The sequence below is a fragment of the Seriola aureovittata genome, chromosome 5 (genome assembly GCF_021018895.1).
Source record: "Seriola aureovittata isolate HTS-2021-v1 ecotype China chromosome 5, ASM2101889v1, whole genome shotgun sequence".
NCBI lineage: Eukaryota > Metazoa > Chordata > Actinopteri > Carangiformes > Carangidae > Seriola > Seriola aureovittata.
The window spans coordinates 19,502,533-19,515,913 of record NC_079368.1 but is presented as its reverse complement, the minus strand read 5'-3'; the positions used below and the strand labels follow the sequence as shown (position 1 = coordinate 19,515,913).

At 43.6% G+C, this 13,381-nt stretch overlaps 1 protein-coding gene across 1 annotated transcript in view; it reads right to left on the bottom strand.

Annotated features, from left to right (window-relative positions):
• Nucleotides 1-13,381, bottom strand: part of LOC130169248 (protein unc-13 homolog B-like) — a 180,700-nt gene that overhangs the window by 118,352 nt on the left and 48,967 nt on the right. The window contains exon 8 of the mRNA XM_056375810.1: nucleotides 12,773-12,986. Coding sequence (XP_056231785.1) covers nucleotides 12,773-12,986 — 214 coding nt within the window. The remainder of the gene's footprint in view (nucleotides 1-12,772; nucleotides 12,987-13,381) is intronic.

Sequence of the window (13,381 nt, the reverse complement as noted above, 5' to 3'; positions counted from 1 at the left end):
AAGTCTCAGTGGTCTCTGCTTTAATCTCCAAGTCTTGTGGTAACTCACAAGTCTCAGTGGTCTCTGCTTTAACCTCCATGGCTTGTGGTAATTCACAAGTCTCAGTGGTCTCTGCTTTAACCTCCAAGTCTTGTGGTAACTCACAAGTCTCAGTGGTCTCTGCTTTAACCTCCATGGCTTGTGGTAATTCACAAGTCTCAGTGGTCTCTGCTTTAACCTCCAAGTCTTGTGGTAACTCACAAGTCTCAGTGGTCTCTGCTTTAACCTCCAAGGCTTGTGGTAACTCACAAGTGTCAGTGGTCTCTGCTTTAACCTCCAAAGTTTGTGGTAATTCACAAGTCTCAGTGGTCTCTGCTTTAACCTCCAAGGCTGGTGGTAACTCACAAGTTTCAGTGGTCTCTGCTTTAACTACAGAGGCTTGTGGCAACTCACAAGCTTCAATAGTCTCTGCTTTAACATCCAAGGCTTGTGGTAACTCACAAGTTTCAGTGGTCTCTGCTTTAACTACAGAGGCTTGTGGTAACTCACAAGTCTCAGTGGTCTCTGCTTTAATCTCCAAGGCTTGTGGTAACTCACAAGTCTCAGTGATCTCTGCTCTAACTACAGCTTCTGAGAGAGTGGTTTCTGTGGTTGAGATTTTGGTAAGGATGTGATGTGAGTCATATTCATTTGCTGCTGTCATCATTGTAGGTGACATCTCTGTTTCTATAGCCCTAGCATCCACAGATATATCAGTCTTTGGTGCAACATCAGCAGATGAAGATTCCTTAGACTCTGGTGGTGTTACTGCAATGGGAGCCGTATCTTCAGAGGCAATGCCTTCTGACAGTTCAGGCTTGCTATTTTCATTGAGTTCATGTTCATTTATCTCGTCTTCTGGGGAACTTGCTGCTGAGACAAAAATATGGGGCAGTCTAACATAAGGTTTTTGCTCAGTATCAACAGGAGGTACTTCTGGGCAATTAATGCCGATGTAGATTGACCTTGGATGGCTAATTTTCTCCTGTGAAGTTTCTTCTGAACTGCCTTCACGTAGAATTCCTTTGGGTGCCATGGTATCTGGTGGTGCTGCTGAAGATTCAAGAGGGATCAATTCTTTCCCCGGTGTCTCCCTTACTGGGCTTACATTTAGTGTTTTTTCTGGTTGCTGACAATCTTGAGAAACAGATGTAAGCTTGAAACCAGAGACTGGTGACTCATTGGTGTTTGACACATCTTTATCTTCATAGGGTAATTTTGAGGCAGATTGATCATTGACACAAGCTGGCGTGAAAGGCAGGGAACTTGACACAAGAGGAGTTTTTGGGCTTAAAGCAGTTGTCTCTGGTATTTTAGCAACAGGGATTGCTGGGGAAGTTGTCGTAAGAGCAACTGGTTTTGTGCTGACAGAAGGTTGTGATCCAATACCACTAAATAATGAAATCAAACCCTTGACAGAAGTAGATCCTGCTGGTGCCGAAGATGCTTCTTTCATTTCAGCTCCAAAGCCCTGGTTCAGATAACTACTTATTACTTGTTCTCCAGGCCTTGGGTCATGTTTCGTGGTGGGCTGAGATGCAGGTGCACTAACCTCTGGTACACAGTGAGTTGAAGCCACAGCACTTAATACAGTTGGTCTGTGATATTGCTCAACAGTGACAGAGCATTGGCTTTGATCAGGTTGTTTATAGAGTTGAAGAGGTTCTTTTGCAGGATGATCAATTGCCGCACTGCTTTGAACAGGCTGTATCCCCAAAGACTGTAGAGAAGGATCAGTTTTGTGTCTATTGTGTGTTTGGAGTGGTTTAATGTTCAAAATTTGTGGTGAAGGAATAGTTTGGGATGTACCATATAGTTGCTGGGTAGAAAAAGGGGGCAATGACTGTCCATTACTTGTAACTGTTACAAATTCTGATGGGCTTTCCTCAGTGCTCCCATAGCTGTCCACAGTTGGCTGCTTGATAAGAATTTTGGGTCTAGGGCTCATTTCATGTTGAACATTTGTATCTTGTCTTTGCAGCTTTGGAGCCTTTGGCTGAGACATAGCAATGGATGAGGTCCAGCCAGTTCCCCCACCAGGTTGCTGGTATTGATGTTGTGGGACTGAATGTTGTGTTTGCAACTGAAGTATGTATGGAGGCAAATGATCAGGCTTTTTGGATTCAACATATACGTTGTTGACATGTTGATATGCACTTTCCTGTATAGCCTGTGGAGCAAAATTTTGAGGAGGAGGCTGTATCGTCCTTTCAATAGGCATTAAAGAAGAATCTGAAGTATTCATTGGTGCAAAGTTCAGTCCTATTTCTGACTGCCTTCTGCGATCTATTCCAGGTTGGGTGATGACCTGTTGATGAATAGTTGGAGGTATATATTGCTGCTGGTGGTAAGGACTACTTTGAAACTGAGAGGACACATGAGGAGAGGAAAGATCCTTTGCATCTTGGTGACTGACAACTGTGGTTTTGTTTTGGTGATCCACAGTTAGGTCAACAATACCTAGTATAGTTTTCTTTTCTAATTGCTTTCCAGTTTGTCTTATTTCAAACATTTCTTTCTTTGCCTTGTTATAAGTGTAATTCATGGGTTGTCCATCTTCTGGTTGGATGTAAGTACTTGCAATGATAGCTGTATTTATGCTATCTTTTGCAGAGAAGTCCACTGGCTTATTTTGTTGGTGTGTATCCTTGTAGGTGGTCCTTGAGCCAGAAAAGACTTTATTGCTATGGTAGGTAGATATCTGCTTATGCAGTGTCTCAGTTGTGTTGACTCCACTCAAGGCTTGTCTTGCTTCTTGATGTACACATGGCTCCACTATGAGTGGTACACCAACAGAGCTATGCCTTCTTACAGTTGCCTTGTTTATTAGCAGTGGCACAGCTTCAGTTGGCAAGATATCAGGAGCTATTTCAGAATGTTTCTGCTGTGGTTTTGGAGACATATCTAAGAAGCTTTTTATGGCGTTGGCAGGTGCTGATGCTCTTTGATCAACTTCTTGAGATTCACTGTGCACAAATCCTTGTTGCATCTTTTCTTGCCATCCTACCTGTGTCTGCTGTCTTTTAGGTTGCTCTTGGAAGAGGGATGTTTCCACAATTAGTGGAACACCAACTGAATCTCTTTGAGAATGTGCAAAATTTGATGGCCTTGTTCTTACCAGTGATAGTGGATCTGAATGGTTTAGCACTGTGTCTGATTTACATGCCTTTGTTGACATATCTAACGTGCCTTTGACAGAGTTTGCTGGAGCTGTAGAGAGTGGATAAGGTTGGATAGTGGACTGTAACATGCTATTGCTCTCATTTACACTGGAGCACTGTACTGTCTTACTACTGTGAAGTGGTTGATTCAGAAGAGGGACAATATTTCTCTCCAGGGTCTGCTGTTTTTGCAAAGGAATCATGGTTTGAGGTTGCTTCTGGCATGTTGACTCCAGTGGTGCTGGTTCAACTACCAAAGGAACACCAACAGAATCTTGTCTGGCAATTGCTCTTGCACTTGGCTTATTAACAAGTGAAACTGCTTCACTTTGAGTAGACTCATATTCTGGCGATGTTGTTCCAATTGTTGCTTGGCATGGTTTGGGTGACATATCCAGTGCTATAGCTGTAACAGGTTTTGTTGAAGTGGATGTCTGAAGAATTTGCTGTTGATATAGAAAATAATCTGAGTGGCATTGAGTGTTATTCTCAAACCCCTGCTGTGCATTTGAAGGGGAGTTGATCATGATTTCACAACAAGGTTCTTGAGAAGGGATATCTACAACTAGTGGTACACCAACAGAATTTTTTCGTGCAAGTTCACGGACACTTGGCTTGCCTCTCGTTAGTGGTATAGCTTCAGTAAGAGTGTCATCTGTTCTTATTTCTGGAACCACCTCCTTAAATTTGGCACAAGATTTAGAAGTCATGTCTAATGTGGCCTTAATTGTATTGGCTGGTGCTGTGGCTTGCTGAGGTGGTTTACAAATTTCAAGGGATTCAAAAGACTGAACTAAAAGAGGTTGTTGTCTTGGTAATGATGGCCTCCTACTACCAGATGTAATCTCCTCCTTCCTGACAGAATATTTTACCTGATTATCCATTATAGTACGAGAATGATGTTCCTCAAATGGTACTGAATGAGTATACTCTGTTGTTTGTCCCTGAGGCTCTGGTGATTCTCCTCTAAATGACAAGTCAATGGATGCATGATGACTAGGACTTGTGTCTGCCTCCTCAGAAGTTAATGGTTTTCTCTTTGTCAGTGACAGTGCTTCACAGACAGGATCCTTTGATGGCACAACAGTTTGCTGAGATTGGTTGGTTGATGTCTTGACAGACATATCTAATGTAGCTTTAATTGAGTTTGCTGGTGCAGTGGTCTCCTTATATTTCTGAGCCTTTCCACTAGACTGATAGAAAGGAGGTGTAGAAATTGCTCTGTTAGAGTCAACAGGAATGTGCTTTCCAAAACCAGTTGTAACCGTTGGTGGGCTTTGCTGCATCTGCAGTCGCTGCCCCTGATGTTCCACTTGTTTTTTCATAACAGGGCTTACCAGTGGTGAGGTATGTGGAGATTGTATCAGTCCAATATTTGCTGTGTTTTTGAGATCACTATCAAGGCTTGATCCTTTACTTGAAATATGAGTAACAGAAGAGCTTGTTGGTTTTGTTGGTAACACTCTGTTAGAGTAAGAACTCCTTGATATTTCGCCAGATGATGTAAGAGATGGTTTGGATGAAATGCCTATTCTACCTTTGCCGGAGCTTGAAACATCAGTTTGGTTCGTCTTAGTTGTTATAGAGGTACTATGGGAGGCTGGTGGCCTTTGGATAAGCATTGTAGAAGAGATAGGGCCAATTTTAATCTCTTGAATGGACAGTCTTCTCTCTGGTGTGCTGTGTTGATCAACTGGCCTATAGTTGGTCTGAACAGAAACTTTTGGACTTTCCTGTAATGTGTCCACAGCAGGATGTTCTGAATTCAGCCATTCAACTTCATCTTCCTCAGTCTGCTTTGTTAGATCTACAGCAATTGTGGCCTTGCCAGTCAAGTCCATATTTTCATTAGAATCCATCCGCTTCTTCTCTTTAAATCTTTTCAACTTGTACTTTGTACAGTCAACAGCTTCATCCTTTTGTGTAGATTCCATATTGGCTTCTGTTGCATCATTGTGTCCTATGTTTTTGTCTTTATTTAAGTTTGCAGAAAAATCTAGGACTTTATTACTTACATGAGTGCCCATAGGAGAGCCAAAGTTATGATTTCTGTTGTACAGGTAGGCTTCACTATATGTAATTGAGTCATTCAGTATATGTAACTTTGGTATAACTTCCTGAGATGAACTTTGTGGCTGCTTTTGAGACAGGGAGGATGTTTGGTCCAATGCTGAAGTACTGCAGACTTTGGTAATGTCCCCTATCCCAGTGACTGGAGTTTTATTTGCTTGTGATAATACTCTGGTTCTGTCTGCCTGAGATGGCTGCTTCACAAGCTGGGGTCTCTGTGGGGAAACAGAGGGCACAGTTGAGGTAGATGTAGTGGGTAAACTCCTAACAGAAGTTGGCTGTGCTGGAGGAGCTGAAGTGCTGTCCCCTTTACTAACAGTTGGTGGTGTAGGTAGTTTCCTTCCCGTCTGTATAGGTCCTGGTATTTTTGAAGCTGAAGAAGTCTCATGAAGATTTCTGGAAATTTTTGGAGCCTCTGAAACCTTGCTAGCCACTGTTGGTGATGTAGCAGGCATTGAGGATGACACTGTTTCAGCTTTATATGCATTAGTGTTAGAAGAAATTCCAGTGACTCCTCCAACAGCTGAAAATATGGAGCTTGACTTTTGTCTTGGTTGGTCTGCAGGTGTATCATCTACATGTGCGATCTTGATTTCAGGAACTGGGTAATGTCTGTTTGGAGAGATTTGTGGTGAATAGCACCTTGGAGAAGGTGCAGGTGAAGATGTAAGCATATCTGGTGTCCTCTGGTTCTTCCAGTATGGCCCTCCATGCCCTCCTTTGAGTGTCTTTAAAGTAAGATCAGCCGCCTCCAATGGCTCCTCTTGACAGCTATAAGCATTTTGTACAGATCCCACTTTGATCTTTTTAAGCTTGTACACAGTGAAGTCTACAGGCTGCTCTACTTGAGAAGATACAGATTCCTGAAACATTTGAGAGAAGCTTTCCAAATTCATGTTCATTATTTTTTCACCTTTTTTAAGGGCGTAAGTTAGGTCCACGGGTGCATCTGAAAGCACAAATTTATTCTGTTGCTCGTCTGCAATCCAGAAGCTTTTATCCTCAGGGCACAGGGGGATTTTAAAACCACAAAGGGTCACCTTGTCCTTTTCTTTTTGTTTCAGAATGTTTGCAATATTTTCAGTGATATTTCCTAGTGCTTGTACATCCTCTGGTGCAGCACAAGCATAGAGGTGTCTGCCAGCTCTGTCAGTTAAAAGGGAATAAATGTATTCCTCATCTGTGTAAACATAATATCCACAATCTCCAGCCTCAGCTGGCCACCACAACCCTTGCTCCAATAGTGAAAGCCATTGTTGATACCACTCAGAATCCTCAAAGATCATTTCATCCTCTGCATCTCCTGTAGCTCCTGCAGACCAGCTTAAATCCATAGCACCCCGTGTTAAATCCATTGGACCTTTTTTGGTGGCAAGTCGTTTTAAAAACTCAGTTGCTGATTTCAAACCAAAGTCTTCATCTTTTACATCACTACTAACATCACTTTTTTCCACTACTTTGCTGAATTCCCGTACACTGCACTCTGTCAGCGACAGACATCTGCTTAATCGTGTCTTTGTTTTTTCTGTGGACAGATTCAGTGCACTTCCTCCAACAATCCAAGGTTTTCTGTTCCTATCAAGATCATTCAAATGGTCACAGCTACTCCATGGTTTCTTTTCTCTGCAACTCATGTCAAACAAGACAAGATCTTCATCTGGCTCAAAAAAACGATTTCTGCTCTCAAAAAGCTGGGCAGCAGCATCCCTCCAAGGATGTGAGGGTACGTTGAAGTCACTGATGTTCATTTCTTTAGGATTCAACCATGTGTGATTCTCCCATTGAGGTGCTCTAACCGTGGGTGGTATATGCCCTTGGCATGCCTGGTAACGTTCCTGAACTTGAGTAGCAAGAGCTTCAGCAAGGGCATAATCATTGAGTTGCTGCCACAAAAGAGCTTCTATGAGACACTGATGCTCATAGAGCTCTGGTGGAATAACACCATGTTCGGTAAAGTTGTATAAAAGGTCTTTGTAACCATACTCATTTGCTGTCCCATACAAGAGACGTTGAATTTCCTCAAGATAACGTTGAGTTGGGGAAATTGTAGGATCTTGCCAAACCTGTGATTGTGGAGGTTCTTTTGCGTTATCTGCAACAACAGAAGTTGTTAGTGTTGCTGTACCTGAAGCAATATCCTCCTTACTTTTTGATAGTAAACGATCCAGAAGACCTTTTTCACTTTCCTTTCCAGGAACAGATGTGCTACTGTCACTGGGGCCTGTTTTGAAGATGCTGGATAACAAGCCAGGAGAGGTACTATTTGTGCTGGTTTTTGGTTCCTCTGTCCCAAGCTGAGGGGTTGATGACTGCTGTATTTTTGACGACGATTGTGGTGATGGCTTTGATGATGGCTCTGTGGCATTAACAATACCAGATAGGAAACCTTTTTGAGCTGGACCTTTTGACTCCTTATCTGTGGCCACCTCTTGGGAGGAGTGCATCTCGACTTGTTTAATTCTCTGAATCTGTGGTCGCCCCTGTCCTGCACGTGTCTGCTGTTGCTCCTGTGCTGTTTTAAGGTTCACCTGATTAGCAGGTGATGATGGTTGTTCTGCAGTACCTGAAATTTTGTTTAACATGTCAGAGAATAATCCCCCTGATTCAGGCTGAGCTGGATTTTGCACTGGCTTAACAGATGGTTGACCTATCTCAGCAGGCTGGGGTGATTGTTGTTCCTGTGTCACATTTTCCCCAGATGCAAGTTTCAGAATTCCTGAAAGCAAGCCTCCACCTTGGTTAGGCTGTTGGGTTGCTGTCTGTTGAGAATTTGCTGTTTTGCCAGGCTGTTGTTGTTGAGGTGAAGTCTGACCAAACAGACCAGACAAAAATCCTCCTTGCTGACTGGGTTGAGACGATGGTTGACAAGTAGACTGACCAGGTCCAACAATTTTTGACGTATTGCCCTGTTGAGACCCAGTCTGTGGGGTGGGCTGTTGTGGTACATTATCAGTAGATGCTAATTTATTAAAAAGCCCCGACAACAGTCCACCCTGCTGTGGCTCTGGTGCAGATGCAGCAGGTTGGGGAGGTATCTGGTTTTGCCTCCGCAGAGGTTGTCTGTTACCCTGTTGGGGTTGATTCTGGTTTGAATGAGTAACAGGTGGCTGCTGCTGTGCTGGAGGAGTAGGACCTGTTGAAAAAAGCCCAGAGAGGAAGCCTCCCTGTTGATTGGGTGGTTGCTGGGTCATCTTAGTGCCTGCTCTTTGTGCCTGTTGATGCTCTGATTGATTCCCTGCTGAAGCCTGGGGGGTTCCTGTATCTGCAATTTTGTTTAATAATCCAGTGAGCATCCCTCCAGGGCTACTGGGGGGCTGCTGTGGAGGGACTTGGTTTTGTCGTTGTAAGTTTTGTCTGTTGCCCGGTTGCTGATTGGGTTGCCGCCCGGGTGGGCCACTCTGTTGCCGGTTTTGTGAGGGCTGGGCTGGGTTGACAGGCGCAGAGTCTTGCCCCCCTATTCCAAAAAGACCAGAGAAGAAACCTCCTTGTTGTGGAGCGGCTTGCTGCACTGGTTTTTGGTTGGTCTCTTGAGCACCAGGCTCTGGTTGTTGCTGAGATGAAGTAAGATTAGGTTCCACAATTTTGTTAAAAAGTCCTGACAACATATTACCAGATTGCTGATTTGGTTGTGTAGATTGTGTAGCCAAAGGTGCTTTTGGTGGCTGGGTAGCAGTTTCTGTCAGTTTCAATAAACCCCCAAACAATCCACTAGGTTGAGGCGTTGTCGCTGTTGCTTTAGGAGGTAGTTTTTCTGTGTTTTGGTCAGGTTGTTGCTGTTGGTTTGGCTGTTGATCTGAGGTTACAGGTTGTTGCTGGTCAGGCTGACCTTTGTCAGGAGGAGGTGCTTCTGTTGAACCCATTTTAATCAAACCTGACAAAATCCCTGCTGACTTAGTAGGAGGAGTGGTCCCTTGACTCACGTTTTGTTCAGGTCCTTCCATTTTCACTGTATGTTCTGCTACTTCTGAATGTGACTCTTGACTGGACTGAGTTGGTTGAGACCCAGTCACTGTGTCTGTAGCTTTTTTGAGGAGCCCAGATAAGACCCCTGCAGAAGGTGGCTGTGTAGCAGCAGGTTGCCCTTGCCTTTGAGTTTGAGTTTGGCCAGATTGGCCTCCTGGCAATGTTGACTGTGACTGATTTGTAGGAGCAGAAACAGTGTCAGAGGCAAATTTTAAAAATCCAGACAACAGTCCTCCTGACTGTTGTGTGGCAGAATTCTGTTGTGCTTGGGGAGGAGGCGGGGAGGGTGATGAAAATAGGCCTGAGAATAACCCACCCTGTTGAGACTGACTGTCGCCACCCTGGACTTTCTTGCCAGATGATGCATCTTCCGTTGATCCCAGTTTTAATAGTCCAGAAAGAATTCCTTGAGGCTGCGAGGCTTGAGGTTGTGGTGTGGCATGTCCCACAGGTTTGGGAGGACCTTGATCTTTAGATGTGGCATCTGCTTCAGGCTGGATATCCGTCGTGCATTGGGAATCTTTTTCAGACACGGTTTGCTCTTGAGACAGTTGTTCTGTTCTGCAGTCAGTGCTTTCTGTGGTTTCAGGGACCATTTGTTCAGTATGCCCCTCAGTTTCACAACCAGGTTTGGTTAGCGTTACAGTGGGAGTGACTTGGGGTTTTGCAGGTTCCTTAGGAGGTTCACTTGGGGCTACCTTAAACAGGTTTGAAAACCAGCCAGTTTCTGTATTTCCTTTTGGTACACTTTCAAGAAGTGAAACACGATTTGGAGAGGGAGTTCTTGAAGGGCCGGGGGATAGACTCTTTGGTGGAGCATTGGCATCTTCACCAGATGCAAACTTAAGAATCCCGGAGAGCACACCTCCCTCTGCTTTTGATGGGGTTGTTGTGGAAGTATTTTCAGAGGAGAAAAATGGGATTTTGAGTTTGCTGCCTAAAAATGACTCTTCTGCGGGCCTGGTGTCAGTCTGGGTGGGATTTTCAGGAGGAACTGTTGATATGAGGTTAGAGAGAGATTTCTTAAAAGGACTGAAGAATCCTGTTTCCTCTGAAGTGCTTTCAGGTTTTGGTTCAGACATTGCAGAAGTTCTTCTTTGCTGAATATCAGGTATCTCACCAGATGACTCTGTTTCTGGCAGCAGCTCTACTGACCCACTCCCTGTTTCTTGCAAAAGCTCAATTGATCCACTTCCTGTATCTGGCAATAGATCAACTGATCCACTTCCTGAACCTGGTCTCATCTCAATTGACAATTGGCTCTCTGTTTGTGAGCCCTCTTTATTAGGACTCATGGTTCTGCTTATAGACCCTTGCTGGGATTCAGTGCTTGCAGCAGATGCACTTCTTTGCTCTGATGGCTGAGGTGATGGCTCCCTAGATGGTGGTGCACTGGAAAAAAGTCTCAAAGGACTTAGCCTTCCTAACATAGATTCAAACCCAGATGTGGATTGATTAGTAGTGGCTGTACTACCTTGTGCCTCTGTGCCAACATTTGTTGACGCCTGATCAGTGTCAGCTTGGCGACTTGTTTCAGAGGACTGAAATGGCAAAAGAGACTGAAGGGAAAACTTTTTTTCTGTCGCTGGCTCCTGAGAGGCAGGAGGAACTATGGCTACTGGAGGGGAGGTACCACCACTTTTGGGAATAAACGAAAGCAGCTTTGAAATGCCAGACTCAGGTTGGGGTGATGCTTGAGAAGTAGGTGGATTTGTTGCAGTGGCACCAGAGGTTTCTGTGGGTTCACTACTACCTTTAGGGATTAAAGAAAGCAATTTTGACATACCAGACTCTGCCTGTGATGGTTGGGATGATGGAGTTGTGCCAGAGGCGTCTACCTCAGTGGTAGACTTTGATCCTGTAATTGTACTGAATAATGAGCTCATGACATTCTTTACTCCAGCCATGCCCTGTTCAGCAGCACTGTCCTCCTTAACTTCAGGTTTGACTTCATTGCTATGGTCGTCTTCAGGTCGCGCAGCTTTCACATCGGTTGGCAGTGCTGGGAGTTTTCTTCTAATTGGTTTAGGCATCAACTCATAGTTGTTGATCTCCTCCTCTTTTACAGCAAGGTATTCAGACACTGAATGAACTAAGCTCTGCAGTTCACCTATTGGATCTACATATTCATCACTTGGCTCCTCTACAGGAGACAACGTAGGATCTTGTCCACGACAAGTTCTCCCTTTGCTTGAATAACTTTGACCTCCAGAGGGTGACATATACTTGCCAGGGTAGTAATAACTTTCATATTCATAACTAGCATCCCCCTCAGTGAATGTCAGGTCATCGAGTTCTTCCTCAGATCCAAAGGAATACTGCATCTCATCTGAACCAACTGAGCCATATTCACTCCTCCCCCTGATCCTTTCAGCCTCTTGCCGAGCAGCCTCCTCCTCACGAAAAGCTGCATAGCTCTCAAGTGTTTCGTCTAAGGCAGTTTTGGCCCACAGTCTGGTCTTGTAAAGTAGACCTTCTCTGTCTGTCTGCTGTCGTAACTGTTTGACAGAGGGAATTATATCAATTTCAGGAGGGGATGATTCATCCTCAAAGCTGCCAGCTTCCTTGTAAACTAAACGTACCTCTCCACTACCAAAGCCATGCCTCCGTCTGCGTGACCTGCCATTTGGCTCTTCTGTATCCTCAGGTGACAGTGCATCACATTCTACTGTCTGATAGAACCTGCTGCCTTTGGACTCAGACGGGCTGTTACTGATCCGATAAATAATGCTTTTATCTTCGTCCTCCCACATTTTCTGTTCAGCATCCAAGTAATCGTCCAGGACACCTGAATCAGGCACTTTATATTTACTCTCCCAATCCTCCACTCCCATACCTGAATCAACAGGGATTATTCTTACTCCACCCTTACTATTTGATGGCCTGGAATCAAGTAAAAAATAAAAGAGCCATGCAGGAAGCAGAGAAACATGGTGCAAAGAAAAAGAAAGAAAGAGAAATTAAAGTATTAGACATGAATCAAAAACAGCAGATCATGCAAACAAAGTGTGTGAAATGGAATTGCAAATAAAAAAGCCAACTATGTGGAAGGAAAAGGATTTTGTATGATAATCTGCAAAGTTACCTATTTTTATCACAAAGTTGTGCTGTCACTTTTTGTCAGAGATTATTTTGTTTTACCATGGCCACACATACAATTTATATATATATATATATATACATAAACTATTATAAGCAACAGGTTAACAGTGTTACATTTATTAGATACAACAGCACAACAGAAATAATTACTGCATACAGTAATGCCACAGGTGTTCTAACAACTATCTAAGGCTGTGCCACTTCTACTTTCAAATGGGACCTATTTAATGACAATGGTAATATTTGTTAGAAATCAAAACTTCTATCATTGGATTCTGCTACTCTTGAAAAATGCAGGAGATACTTTAGTGCATGTGTTGTTATTCATTAGCTATACCCATGTATTTGTTGCCACAGGGCACCAGTCATGAGAATATTATTCTAAAGTGATGCTGCAGTGATGAGGTCAGAGATTTGTGTGTTTGCTTATGTGTCTCAGTGAGTGGGTGTGTGTTTACCTGGGTCCCCTCATTTCTCTATAGTCTAGCTCATAGCTTTGCATAGAGTCAGACTCCCTGGATAGGGCTTGATGCTGGACCCTGCGTCCTATAGGGTACTGGTGCACTGATGAATTTGTCTGGGGGGTGTTGTGGAACCGTGGAGGTCTGTTGCTGGTTTCGCTGCGGTAGTCACTATCACGGTCGTCCACTGCACTATCATGGTCATCGAAGGCTGAGTGAAAGACAGCACAAACACTTCAGTAAAACATTGGAAAGATAATTTCTAAAATTAATTAATACAAGACTTTCTGGACTGCAGACATGAGATTGTTATCAGATACCACAGCCAAACTTGTCAAGTGTAACTTTAAACAAACTGAACTCGCCACATCTTCGTGAGAATGGAGCCAAAAGTTTACAAAGTTTGATGTAGCAGGTAAGAAATAATTATATCTAATAATTATGAGGTTTATTCTAAGAAGCAGAGAAGCAGACTGCATGGATACTGTCCAGATGTAAAGAAGATGTCCATAGTTTGAGTATATCTCCATCTTGTGGTAGCAGGTATATAATACAAAGCTGACAATGACTTGAACAACAAGACGTTATTAGAAAAAAAACAATGTA